The 20,646-nt window shown below is 45.2% G+C and overlaps 1 protein-coding gene across 15 annotated transcripts in view; it reads right to left on the bottom strand.

Moving 5' to 3' along the window:
• Positions 1–1,399: 1,399 nt before the first annotated feature.
• Positions 1,400–20,646, bottom strand: part of LOC133132160 (EH domain-binding protein 1-like protein 1) — a 44,619-nt gene continuing 25,372 nt past the window's right edge. For 5 of the 15 annotated variants that reach the window (XM_061247372.1, XM_061247374.1, XM_061247377.1 and 2 more), the window contains 16 exons: positions 19,645–20,028; positions 18,297–18,686; positions 16,185–16,706; positions 14,952–15,686; positions 12,811–14,376; positions 9,855–10,125; positions 9,564–9,778; positions 9,148–9,196; positions 8,374–8,943; positions 7,996–8,056; positions 7,377–7,447; positions 6,861–6,981; positions 5,686–5,785; positions 4,897–4,970; positions 3,612–3,726; positions 1,400–3,319 (listed from right to left, as the gene is read on the bottom strand). In XM_061247372.1, coding sequence (XP_061103356.1) covers positions 3,232–3,319; positions 3,612–3,726; positions 4,897–4,970; positions 5,686–5,785; positions 6,861–6,981; positions 7,377–7,447; positions 7,996–8,056; positions 8,374–8,943; positions 9,148–9,196; positions 9,564–9,778; positions 9,855–10,125; positions 12,811–14,376; positions 14,952–15,686; positions 16,185–16,706; positions 18,297–18,686; positions 19,645–20,028 — 5,332 coding nt within the window. In that variant the 3' untranslated portion in view covers positions 1,400–3,231. The remainder of the gene's footprint in view (positions 3,320–3,611; positions 3,727–4,896; positions 4,971–5,685; positions 5,786–6,860; positions 6,982–7,376; positions 7,448–7,995; positions 8,057–8,373; positions 8,944–9,147; positions 9,197–9,563; positions 9,779–9,854; positions 10,126–12,810; positions 14,377–14,951; positions 15,687–16,184; positions 16,707–18,296; positions 18,687–19,644; positions 20,029–20,646) is intronic. The other 10 variants (XM_061247376.1, XM_061247380.1, XM_061247373.1 and 7 more) reach the window with 9 other exon arrangements.

Below are 20,646 nucleotides of genomic sequence, written 5' to 3'. Positions count from 1 at the left end.
TTCTCTCTCAATGTGATGTTATTTTCACTTGAAAAACAGTGTCTATGTCTATGTTGGACACCTGTATGGAGGGATAGTCACACATAATGGTGCACCTGGTGTGATGATGCTCTTATGCAGAGTGCAGCGGTGTTCATCATAGTCCAGGGCCGCCAGGCAGGGCCCAGAGGTCTGTTAGCAGTGAAGTCGCTACAGGAAGCACTAGGGAGACTGGCCAAGATGACAACCTTTTTGCTTGACCTTGTTGAGGGATGATACTGTAGATGATACTGTATGATGGGTTGAAATCTTGAAACATCTCCTCTTATTTTTCCCAGGAGACATCACCTCATCTTTCACCAGAACTTTCCACAGATTGCTTTTCAATGCTAGAATTGTCGCCTTGTGTTTTGTTCATGTGACTGCATGAGTGTATAAGCTCTACAATGGCTGATATCTGGGAGAGGGAGCCAGAGGCTGGAGCAATCTGGTATCATTGTTCTCATTCAGGACCTTGATCCTACAACTGTGGATTTAAATCCTGGTGGCTGCTGACAGTCCAGCAAAGGCCACTGCTCTCCAAAAAATCATTGATGCAGTCAAACCCGATAGCAATGGCACTGATTCAATCGGATGGATTATTAGATGAATAGTTTGATTCAGTGAGCAAACAGAATGAACACATCTCTTTACTGAAACCTCCTCTAAGCCTGGTGCTCAACCCTTCCAGGTCAATCCTATCATCTAAATACCTGATTTTGTCAAAACTGGGCTCAAGTTGTTCTGTTTGAAATTTTCATGAATGTGTTCAGACACTAGTAGTCGCCATTGTTATTTGCTCTTGTTATTGTCTACCATAACTGCCTTGGAAATCACTTTGGACAAATGTGTCTGCCAATTTAATTAGTGAAATGTATTAACACCTAATATCTATCTCACTGTTGTTAACGAATGGCTATCCTGTTTGAGCAAACGCAAAATTATGTCAAAGACTGGTGCTTCTATGTGTTTCAGCACAACACACACACCACCTTATACAGAGCTACAGGAAAGGAGTCACTGCAGATACAGCAGCTCAGACAGGGTTGGCTAAGTTCCAAACCTGTCTGCATTGGTTCACAAATGGAGACATTTATTTAACCCTTGTGTAGTCTTAACATTTTGTATACTCCCCTTGTCCTAAGGGTAAAAAATGATCACTAAACCCCAAAAATAAAGCAGCTTAATTGAATTTCTATTATTTAGAAATAAGTTGAATGGACAATGGGAGTTTACTCTGCTGTTAAACATAGTGGCGGGTCATTTTTCATCCTTAAGAAAACACAAGGGGTCATTTAGCAGTCCCCTTACAGTGCATCAGTATGAGACTTATGTAGATGCAAAAACTACAATGAAAATCAGACAATCATAAATGAACATGTTCTACAAGCATCCAAAACGGCTTTATTCTCCATGCACAAATATTACAAATAGTGCAAACAGAGAATTTTAGGGTGCATTTGGTGATTTCTTTTTCCAAAACAAAAAATATATAATAATACTAACTGAAATGAATGACATACATATTTGCAGGCTTCCCTCCCATAGGAAACAGTAAATACGTACCACAGAATACAACACAAGTTCCATGACTAGCTCCATGCGAGAGATGGAAATACACATAAAGAAAACACATACTTCAAACATTTCAACCCCCCCCACCCACCATCCCCACTCTTCATAAAACCTTTCATATTAATTCTTTATTTCAGTGAAAAATGGCTAAATGCCATGCTCTCTATACTCAGCCCTGCACCCTCCCTTATCAGATCCTTGAGGTGCAGATTTGTGTCTCTTTAGGGAAGCGTCCTATGTCATGTGACTCATCTTCAGGAAGTCATTCTGTACTTAATGCTTAAAGACAGTTGCTCAGTCTGTATGATCGTCACTCAGCCTCAGCTTCACACACACACAGATTCTCGGTGCCCTGTGAGGTCCAGTCATTAAACTTTCATGTCTTCAGCAGGGCGTTTTTCACTGAAAACACCTGCAGCACTTCTGTGGCAACACTGAGGCTCCGCCCTGGCCTCCACCTCTCCTCACGAGTACAGTGTGAATGTGCCTCCATCTTCTACGGTCTGTTCATGCTCACATTCATATTTACATTCATACTCACACTCATATTCAATCATATTAACATTCATATTCACAGTCAGACAGTTCAGTGCTGGCTGCCCCCCCCATCTGGCAAGTCTCAGTGATGTAGTGACGGGGGGAATTTCCGTTTTCACCCCCACCCCTCATCCCCACTTAAAAAATATTCAGCAGATGAGATTAGCAGAAAAGTGAGCATTAAATGGAAAATTAAATAAAAGTAATTTGCTGCGTACAATAAAGCACACATGCTATTGCATTTCTCAGGGTTATGGAGAAAAGATTTTGGGGATTTCTGAAATGAAAACCACTTCCAAATAGACATCCAAACAGATGTCCATTCCACAAATAAAACAAAATGTTAAGCAAAAGGAAATGTTCAGACATAGTCCAGTGTCCCTTCTCCTTCATCCTGTCCCTTTTTTATTAGTGCAGAAAAAGTGCCCGGTATTGTCCAACGGCAACCCAGACAACTGCTTTCATCAAGCTCCTCTAGTAGCCCCAGTCCAAAATTCAGGCCCCACCGGAGCAGATGAAGTCTTCACAGTCTTCTGGCTTGTGAACAGACAGATCGTCAGTCAGAGACACTGGGACCCAGGGGTCGAGCCCAGACCAGAAACATATGTTTGATATCAGTCAGAAGAGAGAGCCACGTTCTGTAGGGATATATGGATACAGGGAAAATGTAGTTCCTGGGAAAACAGCAACACTATGTGACATAGTGTTCCCATTCAGTCCTCCAATACAAAGCTTCTGTAACATAAAACAAACCTGCATCCCCACAAAAGACATTAAACTCCAAAATACACACAGAACACTATCAGGTCCGCGGGGACCAGTGAAAAGTTGCCTAGCAACGAGAGGGTGAACCAGGCTCAGTTCGGTTCACAGGTCCTGGTGACCCATGTCGGCTGTCTCTGACCCACAGCTGGCTGTCTCTGACCCAGTCCAACCAATGAAGTCCAGGACAACTTAGATACACAAACAAGCCTCGGGTGCTGTGACCACCCGGATGGAGGGGCCAATCATGGGTTTCTAAAGGGAGGAGGGTTGTATTACAGGAGAGGAGGCTTATGGGAGGAGGTGTTTCTGCCAAGTTTTTTGGGGTGAGGGGGGGCCTCACTGTAGCACACATTTCTCCTTTTGGCTGTACTTCCTGCGCCTCATCTCCAACCCCCTTTCCAGCCTCTCGTCCTCCTCCACAGCCCTGCAACCAAACACAGACGCAGGAACACAGACACACTTAGTACAGAGTTCAACACAGACACACTTAGTACAGAGTTCAGCACAGACACAGTGAGTACAGAAACACTGGGTGGAGATGAACACAGGCAAATTGAATACAGACAGTGAGTACTGAGATGAACACAGACACCGATTAAAGAGACGCTCAACAGGAGCTTTTGTGCCTTTCTTAACAGCAATTTTAACATTATCTTTCTGATTTTGATAAGAAAGTCCAAACAGAGCTGCTCTGCGATCAGACGCCTGTATCTCACCCTCTCTCTTTGGCATCCATGTCCCGGACCAGTTCGTCCCTCTGGTTGACCAGCGACACCAGTTCCTGAAGCAGCAGCTGTTCCCTGTGCTGCTGGGCTTGGGTCTTCTGCCACTCTGATCAGGAAGAGAGGCAGGAAGTACAAGAGTCACCGACTGGACAATATGGGCTGGTTTCACACCGGACACATATTAAGCTTACTCCTGGACTAAATTGAGTTTTGTATGGAGATGCTACAATTACATACAGGTATGTACTACAATAATATATGGTAATATGTGTAACGAACAAACATATTTTCATTCTTAAATTGGAAAACATCAAGGGCCTTGTAGACATTATGTCATTTTTGTCCTTGGGCCATAGGTCCAGAGGGCTTTCAGGAATAGCTCAAAAGTGGCCACCAACAATAGCCCCATACAACTCATCTAAGATGGTGTGACATGCTTTTTGGCAAACAGCATTTGACGAATTGCATGGTTGTTGATTACAGCACGACCAGTAAAGTGCTGGTGGTAACCTCCAATTGTGACTGTATTCCACCATATACAACAATGCCGAACAATGGAACAACCATGCCACAATTACAGTGTATACCTATGGAAGCAATTCAGTTAGATCCACTCCCCAATCAGGACTCCAACCTACGACTTCCAGGCAGGTCCCTAGCTACTAATCCTAATGGTTACTTCTGATGTGCTGCAAAACTGAAAACATTTTGCAATAGCAACTATAGATGACTGAAGACCCGCTAATGGCCCAACCTCTCTGAAACACCTTTCTGAAACATGATGAAGTGATGTTATTGTAGGAGATATGTGAGCAGCGCAATTGTGCAACATCTTCCACCCACAGCTAATAGATCATCGTAGCTGTTTTTTGGCTTCACTCAAATACAAAGGCATATGGGTTGCACAATACCACACTCTTCAAAAGTCTTGTATCACAAGAAGACATCACTAAAAAGTATCACAACATATTCCATAATATATAGACATAGTTTACATGACACTGTATTACATTATATATAATGTAAACTTTGTTTGTTTGATGTTTAATTACAAGTAACAGTTAAATATTCATTCTTGTCTGACCCCTGGTGTACAGAGCTTAATTTGTGAGTCTTTCTGGAAAAATGTTGGAATGTGAAAAGAAATAAATGTTTCCAAATAAAACAAATGTTTTGAATCTTGCCAAGCCTGCTTATCGTTCTTCTCACACATCTTATTTAACAGGCTCCAGCTGTGAAGGTACGACATTAACCCCTGTGGCCTGCCTGGGCTTACCCTCGGTGGCCATCATGGCTCTCAGCTCCCTGGTCAACAGCTCAAATCTCCTCTCCAGGTCCTGCTCCTCTTGCCTGGGTGGGGTTAGACAGTGTCATTATCCACTGAACCAAATCACAGAGACCTCGGCACAGTCATTCCAATGGTTAAATTACACATGACTATGTGTACTACTCATTCCAATTGTTAAATTACACATGACAATGTGTACTACTCATTCCAATTGTTAAATTACACATGGCAATGTGTACTACTCATTCCAATGGTTAAATTAGTGAGATGCTCCTCACTGTGAGTGCATCTGTGAGTGGGATGCAAAAGGAAACTCACTCACAGATGAGCAGCACACACAGACAGGCAGACATGAGCAGTCTCACACAGATGAGCAGCACTCACAGACAGGCAGACATGAGCAGTCTCACACAGATGAGCAGTCGCACAGACAAGCAGATATGAGCAGTCTCACACAGATGAGCAGAACTCACAGACAGGCAGACATGAGCCGCCTCACACAGATGAGCAGCACTCACAGACAAGCAGACATGAGCAGTCTCACACAGATGAGCAGCACTCACAGACAGGCAGACATGAGCAGTCTCACACAGATGAGCAGTCGCACAGACAAGCAGATATGAGCAGTCTCACACAGATGAGCAGAACTCACAGACAGGCAGACATGAGCCGCCTCACACAGATGAGCAGCACTCACAGACAAGCAGACATGAGCAGTCTCATAGAGATGAGTAGCACTCACAGACAGGCAGAGAAGGGAGTGTAAACGGGACTCACAGTAGCTCCAGGTGATCCTGCCGCCTGATCAAGGCGTTCTTCTTGTTGACCAGAATGAACCACTCCTGGATCAGCCTCTCCTCCTCGTCCCGGTCACTGCCTGGGAGAGCAGACGACACAAAGTACTGTTCATCATACTGTTCCCCACACTGCGCACCATACTTTACACCAGACTGTTCACAATGCACTAACAAAGCCAATGGTTTAATCTGAGGCAATGTGCTTGGACAGCCACTGAAGCAATTAAGGTTACCTTACTGAAATGTACATCTACAGTGACCCGCCTGGAAATCGAATACAAAACCTGTTTTAACCTTCCTATAATGTATGGGGTCAATTTGACCGCATTCAGGGTTTGACATCTCGTAAAAATCAGTTAACCTTGTTTCATATCGATACTGTCGGATATTTCTCATTTTCTAATTTGGTGGGATTAAATGGTAAACATGCAATAAACATAAATCCTGTACCAACTTTTGCATGTTGTGTGGGTTTTTTTTGACCCTCTGCAACTACATAAAATGTAAGAAAATATAAAAACATTTTTAATTCTCAGATTTCTTTGCGGATTATTCTGGTGGCACCTTACCATACAGGTGCCAAACTTTCAGTTACTGTAAATTAGGCTCTGAAATGAGATTTCTTGGAGCTCAAATATTTTTTGTATTTATGGATAAAAGGCTAGTCATTTCGGAAACAATAAGAAGGCAACAACAAAAGTGCCAAAATATTTCCATTACAATAATTGTGTGTTTATTTAAATTGTTGGGCTCAATTAGACCCCAAACATAAAAGCGGTCATAAAATCTTACCATAATAGGAGGGATAATCTCTACTCGTTATCCAATGTGATACACTTTTGCCACCACCGGCACACCCCCCATCCCCCATCCCCCATCTTCTCTCTGACAGTATGCACACCAAAATATTTTGATGTCGGTTTGACCTCTATTCAATGTTGGTCATAGAGGTCGATAAAACATTGATTAGTGCGGAAGAAATGAAAGTTTTTTTCGACCACGGTAATTTGATGTGGACAGAACACTGATCTAATACAGCTAGAAAAGTGCTCACGTCGTGGTCACATCGATCAGCATTGCAGCCGCGACACAGATCGACAAAATGTTTTTGGAGGTGGTCGCCTGGCAATATCAGGTAACAGTCAGCCTGCTCACCTGTCTCCATCAGGTATCGGAGCTTCCTCTCCACAATGGCCGCCCGGGTGTCGATGTGCTTCTGTTCGTTCTCCAGGGCTTTGATCTCACTCAGAACGTACTGGCTGGTGTCCTGCAGACGCTGGGTGGGCAGGCCGACCGACCCACGAGCAGGGAGAGACAGAACGACAGACACGGACAAACGGACACGTCACACACGGGTAAGTAACGGCACGCACGACCGACGCACAGATGAGTAGCCATGCAGACAGGATGGAAACGGAAAAGACACAGACACACACGGACACGCACAGACATGAGCAGACGCAGCACAGAGAGACACACAGACACATACACAGCCCCACCCCCCATGTTAAGCTGGGCAAGCAACAGGTCATTATTATAATTGTGTGACGTCATCTTAGCGCACTGAGCTGTTGAAATCATAAGAGGAACTGCTGAAAGGAAGCTTGAATTTGAAGGAGAGCCCTCAAAGAGGCAGCAGAAAAGCTTCACGAGTGTAAAAAACAAACTGACCAGGCTGTCCTCTGGTCTGGTCTCCTCGCAGAGGGCCGAAGACTCCTGGGTTGTGACAGAGCTCCTCGTATCTGTGGAATGTAGACATGCTTCAGATCATGCTTCGTTTCAGTCACATTCACGCGTGGCCACCGCACACACTCAAACTGCCAGAGCTTCATAAACACACTTCCACCTTTCGCAACACTGCGAAGCACACGCAGCGTGTCCCCACAAAGCAATGGTCTCTGTCACATTCACCCGCTCTGAAACAGAAGAGGCTAATCGCCCCCTTAATGTGCTTTCAGATAATCTGCCGGGGATAAACTGTCATTTAACTAGTCACAGGTTAACAGTCAGGTCAATTATTTAACTTTATAGCTTGTAACATGTTAATGGTTTAGTACAGTGTTTTACCCTGTTGCCTAAAGTAAAATGATGCCTTTATGCTGATCCTTAATTTAACAAGTTATTATTGCTGCTGATTTCATTGATCCTCTTTCCGTTTCGATTCCCTTAGTGGGGCTTTGTGACAATCTTGACCGTGCAAGTGCACTACACAAATAAAACTGACCGATAATTGATAATTGACCAATTGGGATTCCCGCTACAGGTAGAGTAACCTAGACAAGGCCTGTACCTGATTCAGTGTGTTCTGTGGAGCCGTTCTTCACCTCAATGTCCACCTGCCCTTCTGGGGCCTGCACAGCCACAACACAGAACAGAGCCAGTGAGCAAAAAACAGAATCTACACATCTACAGTGTGTCCTAATATTTCTCATGTTTAATGCCTGGAAATTGCCTGGTAACAATCCAGTCAGCCAGAAAATCTATACAGTACTTTTCAAGTACATTTAGCCAGGTTTTCAACAAGACTAGACAGCGTCTCAGCAACTTTTCGCCACTAAACTGAACAACATTCAGAGAGAAACAGTCGATGCGTTCCTCGAGGTGTACAAGAGAAAACATTGTATGACAGGAGGGAGAGGGGAAACGAGAGTAGAGTGAGGTGTGATACCTTTGCGGTGCTCTGGGGGGCGCTGTGTTGCTCGGGCGGGTCCGTCTCGTCCATGGACTCGCTCTTTAGGCGCGAGCGGCGCCTCTTCACCAGGTCTGCGTCCCTCAAGTGGCCGAAGCCGGACTTGGACGAGGAGGTGTGGAGGCGCGGCGGGGGGACGGGGGTCTGAGCCCCGCCCGCTCCCGGCTGGCCCCCGCTCTCCTCCTCCGCCTTCTGGAGCCGCTTGGTACGGGGCGGGGGCACCAGCTCCCCGTTGGGCCTAGCGCCGTCTCTCTCGGGCTCCGCCTCCTTCCCGTTGGTCTCCATGGCGATGGCGCTGGCCTGCAGCCTCTGGGCGCAGTAGCGGGCCGCGGCGTCGTGGTCCGTGCCCTCCCTGGGCTCCCCCACGGCGTAGCTGGACTGGCTGCTGTTCTGCTCGATCTGCAGCACGCTCAGCTCCTGGCCCATGAAGTGGGTTTGGATCTGGCACAGGTAGGTCATCACGATGAGCCGGTCTGGGACAGGGAGCAGAACCATGTCCGACGGCTCGATCAGCCGTGAAATGCCCAACGCCGCAAAGCCATCAAACGCCTGGGATGGAGAGGAAGAGTCCGACATAGAGAAAGGGAGCGACCGAGATGGAAAGAGAGAAATACAGAAGGAGAGGGTGAGAAAGAGAAGTAATTAGACAACTCACAACACAAGTGAAATAGTAAAATATTAATCACATATTTCTGACCTTATGTCTCAAAGGGTTAAGCGATAATGACTGAAAGAGATACAGGAAGTACTCACCTTCTTATTGTTGAACTTGATGTCATAGGGGTCCAGGGTATTGTAGTTTCTGAAAGGGTAGGAAAACAAATCTTTAGACGACAGTGTAGTGTCACATGATGTATCAAAGCACAGAGGTGTGGAGCATGGGTGTGGGAGAGGGGTGAGGGATGTAGAGTAACAAAAATCGAATGTGATAGAAAGCATGTACGAGACATTGTGTATAACCTGAATCACTTGTGTAAACTATCCAACTGAATATCCTGTTAACATGAAAAAATACTATATGGATTCTCACATTCTTTTATTCAATGCAGTTGAACTTAGAGTCTATCCATATTTTCTCTGAGTGACATGGCGTAACATGGCATGTGCCACAGCTCTGAGGTTACTGTTGGGTTTGGGAGGCCTTCGCCTAGCAGCGCACAACTACGCACATTTTTTCCGGGCAGAAATGGTGGAGGATGGCGCAGAACGCTAGCCCGTTCCGCCAGGAGGTGCTGAAGTTGGTGACCTTGACCCCCTTGTAGCCCCGAGTGACCTCCTGGCTCCACTCCAGGAGGGACTGGGTGGAGGTGACAAGATCTGCGGTGGGAGGGGCCTGATCGTCACTGGCTGGGGCCACATCCCCAGTGGGCAGTGAACTGGAGATCTGAGAGAACAGAGCGGATTAGTCACCTGCCCGTTGTAGCCTGTATCATTGTTCTTATTATTTTTATTATTGCCACCTCTAGTGCTGGCTCAGTCTCAGCCTTCTTGGCCTCCGTCTCAGTAGCCACATGGTCAGGGCGCAGGTCATATTTCTCTAAGAGCTCTGGAGGAGGGAAGATCTTCTTTTTGGAGCGTCGGGTGGGCACCTGTTCCTCCAAGGCACTAACGGGGTCTGCTGTTTCAGTAGGGGTGGGGGCGGGGGTGGGGGTGGGGTGTTCTTTCACCTGATGCTCTGCGACAGGTAAACTTGAGGGCTCCGAGGGTTCCTCTTTCTCCTGCATCTCAGGGCTGAGGAGAGAGAACACAACAATGTCACAGTCAGAGAACCGCCATAGCAACGCCGTAGCGACGGAACAACAGACATAATGTCCCAACCAGCAACACCTCTCTGTGACATTCCACAGGTTTGATACAGCTTAGTGTTACATACACTGTGAATAATCAGATATTCAAATATTCTATGGTGGCAAAGATAGCATATGAAATAACATACGAAACAGCGGTTTTCTGTGTGTACGTAATGTGCAAACAACGGCCTTATTCTTGTGAGGCCCACAAAATTAATATAATAACATCATTGAACATTGGTGAATAAAAAATGAAAATGTAAAAATTACAAGAAAAGTTATTGAAAAAAATAAAAAATAAAAAATAGAAGACTGCCTTTTTGAATGTCTTGAAATAATTCCCCTTTAAAAAGAAAAGCGGGGACAAAGGTAATGCTAAATTTAATGAAGAGCTAGCATTTCTATATGGCAGCACCAGGGCTATGCACAGTCACGTTAAAGCCCTAAAAAGAAATTAGCTTAGAGAAAGTAGCACTGTACCAGCTAATCGTTTTTGAAGGCATTTGTTTCCTGGTAGTCCCTTGAAGGTTATCGAAGTCACATGCATTGCATTGCAGAAACAGCCTTAGAATTTTATTCCGTTTTGATATTCAATTTGTAATTCTGGATCGTAATTTTTGCAGGAATTTTAGCAATGTTGCCTTTTGAATGCTTTCATTCAGAACATTCTTAAAATCCATTTGACACACCCTCCATAGTGTTTTTCATGACTAACAACCATTAGGGGATGTTGCCTGTTAATTTTGTTAATGTGCTTTCGAACATTTTTGTGTGGCTTTGGAAGAACAAGTTTGGAACAATAAATCCTTCTAAGACTATGTGGGGAATGTTTTCATCATAATCTTATCTCACAGCCAAATTAGAATAATACTGGAATATTCTCAAACATTGTAAAACTGTTTTGTGTCAGCTGAGGCATTGACAGATACCTCATATGAACACATTCAAATGACAAATCAGCTAACTTGCTGAGCAAAGCTGTTGTCGTTGACATTTTGAAAATATAAATCCCAATTTTACAATAAAAGCACATCACAACAATGTCTTTGCCTGACAGCCCAACCAAATATGAATAGATACAGCTGTAACCACTGTTAGCACGTAGGCCAGGTACAGAAACACAGAGAAGCTTTGTGAACTGCATTGATAAATCATATTTATGCATCTGATATTTACTCAGCTTTTTAAACCCATTACTATTCCTGCCTCACAGCTTTTCTGAGTCTAGCCCACAGACTCAGCAGAGAGGGATTGCATGCCAGTGATTCACACATATCTCTCCAAGCAAAGAGGAAAAACAAGCAAGGGTCCAGTAGCAGAGAAAACATACAGCGTAAGTCTGTTACTCTCCTACGAACATGTGGAAACAAAGGTCTTATTTTGAGCAAAGCTCTGGACTTTAAACTGTTTATTTGTTCAAAAGTATTTAAAAAATCCAGCTATGATTGTGAACTACACAAATGAATAGTACCATTATGGAATGTGTGCAAAGGTCATTTTTGAGGGTCGACCCAATGTTGTCCTGAGGTCAACCAAAGCTTTTAACAGGTCAATACAATTACCCTAAATACATTTCATTTTAAAGGTACAATTGGTAATTTTGGACTTCTAATGGTCAAGAGAGGAACTGCAGCAACAAACACACTCAAACCATAACACTGTTTATCCCACCCCTTCTATGTGAACACGCTGATGTTGAAACACCATTGGCTGTGGCAATTAGAACCCATTTTCAATCAATGAGCTTGAATTATTGTACAGCTATATGATGTTTTGGTACAGAGTGTGGCCCGTCAACTGCATCGTTTGAAACCCGAATTTAAGGACTAGAAACACAGGCAGAGGGTGAGTCAACATGACAGTGAGCCTTTTTCAATTATAGGAAGGGATTTACAATGGTCTTGTAACAATGTTTTAACACAAGAATCTTACCTATTGTACCTTTAAGAATAGTTCATTTACTTTCCATTGGTTGTTTAAATACATAAAGCCTTCAGGCATTTTAGTTAATTTTACTTTTGGTATTGCTTTAGCGAAATTTCATTGAATTCAGTACAGTACTCAGGGAAGATGTACTACTACCAGAATGAATGTATCCATGACATGTTGACAGTGGACTTCCACAGAAGAGGATCCAGGTAAGATCATGATCTTATGGTGACCAGGATCTTAGGACGAGTATTAAACAAATTATATATAATGCTACTTTTCTTTTACCGAGCAGGTGACAACATCTGCCTTTAACCCATTACGCCTAACATATTTTTGTCAAACTGTGTTCACAAGTTTTTTTGTGGTACTCTGGTATTTAGTAAAACTATTCACTTAGATAATTAAAGAAATATGAATTAGTCACATTAGTCTATCAACTGCACAATCTGGATTCAGTGGCACAGTGGCATTCAATATTGACTACTGATTCTGCTATATCATAGACCCAGCAAAGAGCAAAATGATTTAAGGAAATCTAAAATCTAAATCAAGCAAGATACATGCCAAGAATGAACAGAATGCACATGGTTTTGCTAAAGGTTGGCTAAAGTCAAGATGATTATGATACTTGAATAAAGGGGAAGTAATAACGTGGCTAATCTAGGCACATTTAAGAGTGACCTACCAAACTTACCCTTTATCTAGTGGTTGTGCTTGATATACAGACATCTCTGCTTTCCCTACTGAAAAACACACCTCCTTGTCAATTATTGTAGTGCTTAACTCAATCCCAGGCTCTGTATCTTTATGATTGGCTTCCTCCCCTATGATCCTAAGGCTCATGCTCTCATCCTGGGCTGGAGAAAAAGGGCTAGGTAGCAGTTGATTGCTGGTTTCCTGAAGCCACTCCTGATTTGCTAGACCAGTCATCGGCTGCTCTTCTTTGGGGCCCTCCCACTCCTCTGAAAGGACCCCTTCACCCAGAGCAGGGTTTAATGATGCCAAACTCTCTGCTGCCAAGCCTGGTTTTGCTTCCTGATTGGGCTCTTGGGTGACCACTCCCTGGCTCTGGTCTGGAGCTGGAGGAATGGAGCTCAGAGGGACCTGATTGTTTGTCTCTTTCAGGTCGTCCACACCAGCTCCTGAATTCACACTGATTGAGGGAGATATCACTGTTTCACTGGCTTCCTCCAGTCCACTCTCACAGGCTCCTTCATCCCTGGCCTGGGGCAATGAGGCCAGAAGTTCACTTGCATCTGGGACAAGAGCCGCACCCTGATTGGTTAGGCTTGTGCCTTTTTCTTGAGGAGTCAGCGAATGAGGGAAGCTTTCCTTAGTGTGCTGTCTAGGCAGTAGTAGTTCTCTGGCTACAGGAGTGGGGAATTCCTCCTGATTGGCAGATAGCCCCCCCTTGTCCCCAAAGGAAGATAGCTCAGCATCAGGATTGTCTGATGGTAAAGGCAGTCCAGAGTCAAGTGCCTGGGTTTGGTCAGGGATGGAAGAGACCAGCTGTGTTTCCAGGTGGGGAGTGGGACCAGTTGAATCTGTGGTGTTCTTCTCCTCCACCTGCAGACTTTTAGGCAGTGACAGGCTTTCCTCCTCCCCCACAAGGGGCTTGTGCTCTCTGCGTATGAGCTCTGGGGAAGCAGGGAGAGGCCAGGGGACTACCGAGCTTATTGAGACATCTTCCTCTGAAATGGCCTCCTTCAGGTCCTGGTTTTCCTCAGCTTGCCTGGGGTTCTCTGGGGTGGCCGGGTACCCTTTCTCTGAGGTCACAGCCAAGACAGGAAGCTCCTGCTCGTCTCCACCCACCTTCTCCCCACCCCCCTTCTCTGAGCGGAGATGGGTCTTTCTGCCACGCTGGGGTGGAGTCGGTGCACACTGTCTGCTGGTGGGGAGTGCCTTCTCTGGGGCCACTTCCTCTGCTGAAAGGGTCTTCCTCTTGCTGTGATGTGGAAGAACCATTTCACTGGTGGCAGGGGTGGCTGAGGAGGCCTGACTGACATCCTCAGGCCCTTCTTCCTGCAGGGGTACCAGGGAGAGGAGCTGAAATGTTTTCCCACGACGTGGTGGGGCTATGTTCTTGTTTTCTGGCACAGGGAGCACTCGGACACTGCCTACATCCTGTAGAACATCCGGAGGAGGTCCCGTACTGCCCAGCTTCTGTTCCACCTGGTGCCCTCCAGATGGGGACCTCAGTGATCCCCCCAAGTCTTTGGCTGCATCTTTGGTGAGCAGCGTTGCAGATTGCGCCTCCAGGCTAAGGGACAAATAACTGATGTTAGAGAATCGAGCCTCAGTGTCACATTGACTTATGTGTAGCAATTTAATCATTTATCCCAATGAACCCAGCACTGCCCCCACTCCCACACGGCCACACAGGTTTTCAAAAATGTCACCAAAGACAGTTGGTGGGGACTGTTGCTAAACCAGCAGTATCAGTCAGCGAATAAAAGCGAATATCAAACAGACGAAATGACACCGAGCATCTGATCGAATCTACTAGCATTCCTTCCATGCATACAGGCCCGTTCAATCGATCGAAACACCCAGGGCAGGGGCATATGCATGTCACAGCACTGAAGATCAAGGCTTTGCATCCATGTGGACTAATACAAAACAACACCAGGCAGCTTCAAACCATCACATATAAAGGAGCTCTTTTCACAAATAAATAAAATGCACTGCTCGGCGTGATCAATGGCCACACCAAAAAAATAAGGCAACATTCCGGAGGAGAGCATTTCCCTGTGTGGGACCATGAACACAAACGTTGTGTCAAGCCATGCAGACAACTTGAGTAGTGCAGAGAGCAACATGCCCCCAAGCACTTACCCTCCATCCATGTACAGTGCTGATAACCACACTGTGCCTATATCCTCCTCCCCGTCCTCAAACTCTATATCTTCTTCCTGCATGTTGTCCAGTCCTAAACCCTTCTTCTCTTCTGCCTTGTCTTTCATCGTCTTCTCCCTCTGGGTCTCTTTAGCCACTAGGAGCACTGTTTTGCTTGTCTCTCCACACTCTTCCTGGGATACTTTCTTGACATCCTTTTCCATCAATGTTTTAACAGCGCTCTGTTCTTTGGCATTTTCGGGTCCCTTTTTTATGTCTGGCAACACAGAGGGAAGCTGCTCTTTCTTCTGAGGTATCTGGGACATGGTCCTAGTGGGCGTTACAGACGAAGTCTGAGATGGCGTGTTCTGCCTCTGTTCGCTCTGTTCTGACGCACTTGTTTTTCCATGGATGGACTCTTCCATAGCAGCCAATCGCAAGCATTCCACCAAGCTCATTGCATGAACCTCTTCAGTCGCAGTGGGCGACACTTCATTGTTATTGTCTTCTTGGTATTGAGGTGCCTTTCCTACCAAGGTGTTGTCTTCTGGTTTTTGAGGTTCCTGGTTCTGGACTGGTGGTCCCTCAGGGGAACTGCACTGGGGCTCCCGCTGGGGGGAGATGCACACTTCACTGGGCCCTGGAGCCCCTGAGTCCATCTTTTTGGGTTTTTCCACACCACTTGAAACCACTTCCGGTTCATATGGCTGCAACAGGGTGGTCACTATCTCAAAACTGAGAGATGGGGAGGGGGATAATTTAGCAAATGCTCATGTCAAGTATCTCACAAAACCATGTGATTTGAATTTACAGCAGGTGCTTATTCATTTTGGTCCAGGAAAACCAGTGGACCAATCCATAAAAATAAAAAAAATCTGCCTCTAGTAGCAGTACATTGCCTATCTCATGAAGCTTCAAGCCTTCAAACAAAGCTGACTTTGGTTGCTTTTTCTGACCATCCGCAAAACAGAGGAACCTGAATGTCCAAAAATAAGTTTAAGACCGTAGTAACCAATTTATTGGCATGTTCTGGGGGATTCAGGTTAGTGTCACACTGTTGAATCGTGTGGTTTTATCAGAACATGCAACTATCCAGAAAAGTGTGACTACCCTCAGTTAGAGACCATTATGAAAGTACTGTAGATTGCATGGCCTCAGAGTATAATGTTGGTTTTTGCTAAGCCATGCCAGAGCAAGCCATGAGGAGCAGGATGCCTTTACTCCCACACTTACCCTATGTTCAGGACTCCTGTTATCATCGACATAAAGCCCATCGTCTCCTCCTCCGGCGCTGTGACGACAGTCTCCTGCTCATCCATCGGCTCACTACTTGGCTGGACAGGCTCTTTCACTTTGACAACTTCTCTGTCTTCCAGGGACACTGATTCCTCATGCTCGTCCCGAGGCAGGCCTGCAGTGGAGGGGGGAGACTCCAAACCTTGCCCTTCCTGCTGGACCTCCCCAACTTCCGACTGAAAGTCTGCCTCTGCCCACGGGGGCCTCTTCCCCTTGCAAGAAAGCTGCTCCTGGGAGAGAGGCTCCATTTCAGGGGTGCAGGGGAGTTCAGGGGGAGCTGTGGAGGGTTCGGGGAGAGGAACAGGGTCCAGGGTCCCTGCCAGGGTCCTCTGGGAAGGCACTTCCTCTTCATGGGTCTCATTCTGTGCAGCAGGAGGTGATGGAGATGCCTCCTCTGGAATCTCCACTCTCTGGGCTTCTTCTGCCATGGGTTTCGTTGAGGGTGAGCTGTCATAGACACTGACAGGGACAGTGGACAGTCAGCGTTTATCATAGTTCCTCTTTTGTAGTTCTCTGAGTTCATCTCTGTCCTTCCTGAGTTTATCCTTTCCTAGTCTATACATTTTAATCTATTTCATATTCCCTACGGTCTGTGCAATTCAGTAGTGCATAGTACGTAATCTTTAGCTCAACACTTAGCATGCTTATATGTTGTGCTCAGGACTGCTGAGTTTCTAAATAAACAAACCAAAGCAGCAACTACAAAACAACTCTTCTCCCATTTGCACACACTCAGAGATGACGGGGAAAAACTTCACAGACATGCTTGACACTCCATGCTAGGGTCCAGTCAGGCAGTTCCACGACTGTAAAATGCAAGGAGCATTACACCCTGACAGAAAGAGTTGGGATAGGGCTGAAGATTCCGATCAACAGAACCACAGAGGAGGACTGGGCCTGAGTGCCAGATGGGTTAATCGAGCACTTGTAAACACAGCAGGGATACTGTATCTGGGTCCATAATAGGAAAACAAGCATGACACACTTATTAGGAGAATCAGAGCCTTGCCTTGAAGACCTAGGCCCCAATGCAAGGAAACAACCACCACACCAGTACATCCAAAAAACAGATGTTTCATTCAGACAGAATTGTGCCAGTGGGATTGATCCCAGTTTCACTCCAAGCCATGCTAGTGAATCAGTAGCATCTCAGCAGCTTAAAATAGGAGCGTCACCTTAACAGATCTTAACTGAGTCCTGCTCTAAACATGGATTTGGGTTGTACAGCATACCAGGTATTGCTTTCTATTGCAGCAAAGTGATTGCTATCCATTAGAAAATAAATACTGTGCCTAGTGATGTGTAAATGTGTTACTGTGAGTGGATCTGTGAGTGAGTAGGCTGTGTAGCTTTGTATCCTCACAAAGAAAGAGAAGATAGCTAGATATAATAGCAGCAGTAGATAACACTAACCATCCATAGCTTGTTGAAGGGTGCCCCAAATTATACATGGCAGTACTTTTCTGATAAAGCCACTAATAAAGGGGAATTGATCATTACAGCACCCGTTTGCAAAAACTGCTACAAATTCTGTCTTGCCAAGGGAGGCAACACATCCAATCTACCAAAGTCTCTCTCTGACAACCACCCCAATCAGCTCGAAGTGTAGATTAAGGTATTTTGATTTAGTTTAACAAGTGAAGTGCTCTTGTTCACAATGTGCTCTTGTTCAGATACAGATATCTTGTGTTTATTTAATATATTTTGTGTCAGATATTTTATTAATATCTATATTTGAAAAGATATGTTAAGTTTACAATTTGTTTTATGAGAAATTATTGTTTATTAGTGATTTGCCATGGTATCAGTTTGGTATTGACATCGAGGTACCAAAGCTGGTATCGGTATTGAAGTAAAAAATGAAATGAATAAACAATGCCAATAACATTATTATGAATTGATCCTCAAAATGCTATTAGGCCTATTACTAAGCAGTGAAATTGCAATTTTATTAATTAAGCACAAATAAATGCAGGTGAGGCACATCATTGAGTCATTGGTAAAACGTGCTTTGCATACTCCACACCCACATGCCACCACTAAACTTACCCCCCATCCAAGGTATCCTCCTCTGACTGTCCTATGCCCAGAATCTTGCCCACCACACCCTCATCCTCCACAGTTTTCCCCACTATAATAGGGATCTCTTCCTCAGATTGCATTTTGAATCCATCCTGCAATTCATTACTTAAGCCCTTCTCTGCGTCACTTTTCCGCAGTGTCAGTATTTCCGGCTTCACTGTAAGGCTGGTGTGAGGGGGTTCAGATGGCATTAAGATATCTGGCGTCTCTCTGTCAGCAGTGATGTCACTTCCTGTTTCCTCCAGCACTGACCTGTCCGGTTCTTCTCTGGGGGACTTTAGTTTTTCGTCATTTTCTATCCCATCTTTGTCTATTTCTGCTCCAGATGGCTGAAACTTGGGGGCCAATATTTCTAGGCTGAGGGACAAGGACATTCAGTGTGATCAATGGCCAAGTACTTCATTACTCATATTCTTAAAAGGGTGATACAGTATTTGTAGAATTATATTCACAATCACATGTCCAGAAACAAAATATTCAGCTGGAAAAGTGAGCTAAAAATCCCCATGAGAAACACATGCTGCTTTGCCACATCTGACAAGACCATTCATTGGGTCTGTAAACATTATTAAGGCCTATATGAAACTCATCTTTGCTGCTCAAACCACGCACGTGCACACACCCACAGACAGACGTGCAAAACACACACTTCAAATCTGTATTGAATCTTCGATAATTGCCATATGTTCAGACATCAAGAAGCCATCATCACCTACTAATTGAAAACACACAATACATTCCTCTATGCTTTTAAAACAGAGCCATCAAACTCAACAGGCAATCCACAGGCAGATAAATTATGTTTCAATTTCATATGATACCAACAATGCAAAGTTTTATTAACCATCCAGATGGATTAACCCCTCTACTTCAATAATAGTCCCAACCAAAATGTCACAAGGCTAACATGGCCTATTTAAGCAGATGGAATAGCAGGATATGTCCATACCCTCAATACTAGGAAAACTACTCAAAAAAACAAAACAACTGTCACTCTGAGACAGCTGAGACCGGATGACTACGCAAAACCAAAAGCAAGAGACAAAGCCCTAAACCCCTATATCTTATGCAGCCATTTGTTTGCTTGTAGGACACCATTTACCCAGAAGCATTTGCATATCTCAATGGCACATAGATGGCACTCTCTAATGCAGTGTAAATATGCATATATGGTGTCCATCTATGCAGTTGAATATTTTAAGGAGGATTACAGGGGGAGGAAGCCACAAGTTAAACAATTGTGCATCTCACCCAAGGTTCAAACCCAAAGATTCTGGTTAAAAGCCCAGTCACCACACAACCAGCCCACACTCACCCCTGCTCCATACCCCACTCAGCCGGCTCCTCTGGAATTGAACCAAGCTCCCACCAACTCTTTACAGGAGCAACCTCCTGTATCAAACCCTGTTCCACCCCCTGCTCCATCTCCATCTCCCATAATGGGCTCGCTGGCAGGGCTAACACCTCCTTCTGGAGCTGCGCCTCCTGTGCCTTCCACTCCTCCTCGTCCTCCTCCGGAATCTCAGCTATATACAGCGAGGGCCACTCAGGGAGGGTCGGGGACTCCCATTCTGGGCTGGGTGGGGCCCCTGGCTGAGAAAGGCAGGGCTGTGGGGGAGGAGGTGGTAGGGATGCCCCCACATTGTCTGCCCTGGCCCCTGCCACCAAGAGTTGGGGCTCCGGGGAGGTGCGTTGAGGACTAAGAGAGAGGGGGGGAGGAAAAGAGGAGTGCGGAGAGGGAGAGAGAAAGAGAAAATGAGGCAAGCAGACAGCTGTGAGCATGTGGATGGATGACTAGGCAGAAGAACAGGGGAAGCAGGTGAAATAAGAAAGCAAATTAAATCAGATGCCTCCAGTCGAAACATGGTCACAGCGCGTAACGTTGCTCAGAGACAAATGCTCCTGTGCCGGAGCGCGATGTGTCAGAGACCCGCCAAGATTTTAGTCTTCTCCAAAATGTGCCAACACCCAAACCAAACACACAAAGCAAATAAGAGTTCGGCTGCAGGCAATATTCAGTACTCTACCTGTACAGCAATGAGAAGTGGCCGGCAGATTCAAACCTAAGACCACTTGCTGACCTAAGAGGGTAGCGTATTCCTGAGTAAATTCCCGAAAAGTTAGTAGAACCATAGTACTCCTCCATCAAAAAGAGGGCAAGCACCTCAGCTTGCACTCAAGTAGCACAAATGGTCCACAGTTCTATGCTAGAACTGTTCAATATAACTGTGTGTATGTGTGTGTGTGTGTGTGTGTGCGCGTGTTTGCATGTGTGTGTATACATGTGGGAGAGTGTGGAGATGGACATGTGTGTGCT

The sequence above is a fragment of the Conger conger genome, chromosome 7 (genome assembly GCF_963514075.1).
Source record: "Conger conger chromosome 7, fConCon1.1, whole genome shotgun sequence".
Lineage (NCBI taxonomy): Eukaryota > Metazoa > Chordata > Actinopteri > Anguilliformes > Congridae > Conger > Conger conger.
Note: the sequence above shows the minus strand (reverse complement) of the source record. Positions and strands in the feature narration are given on the sequence as shown.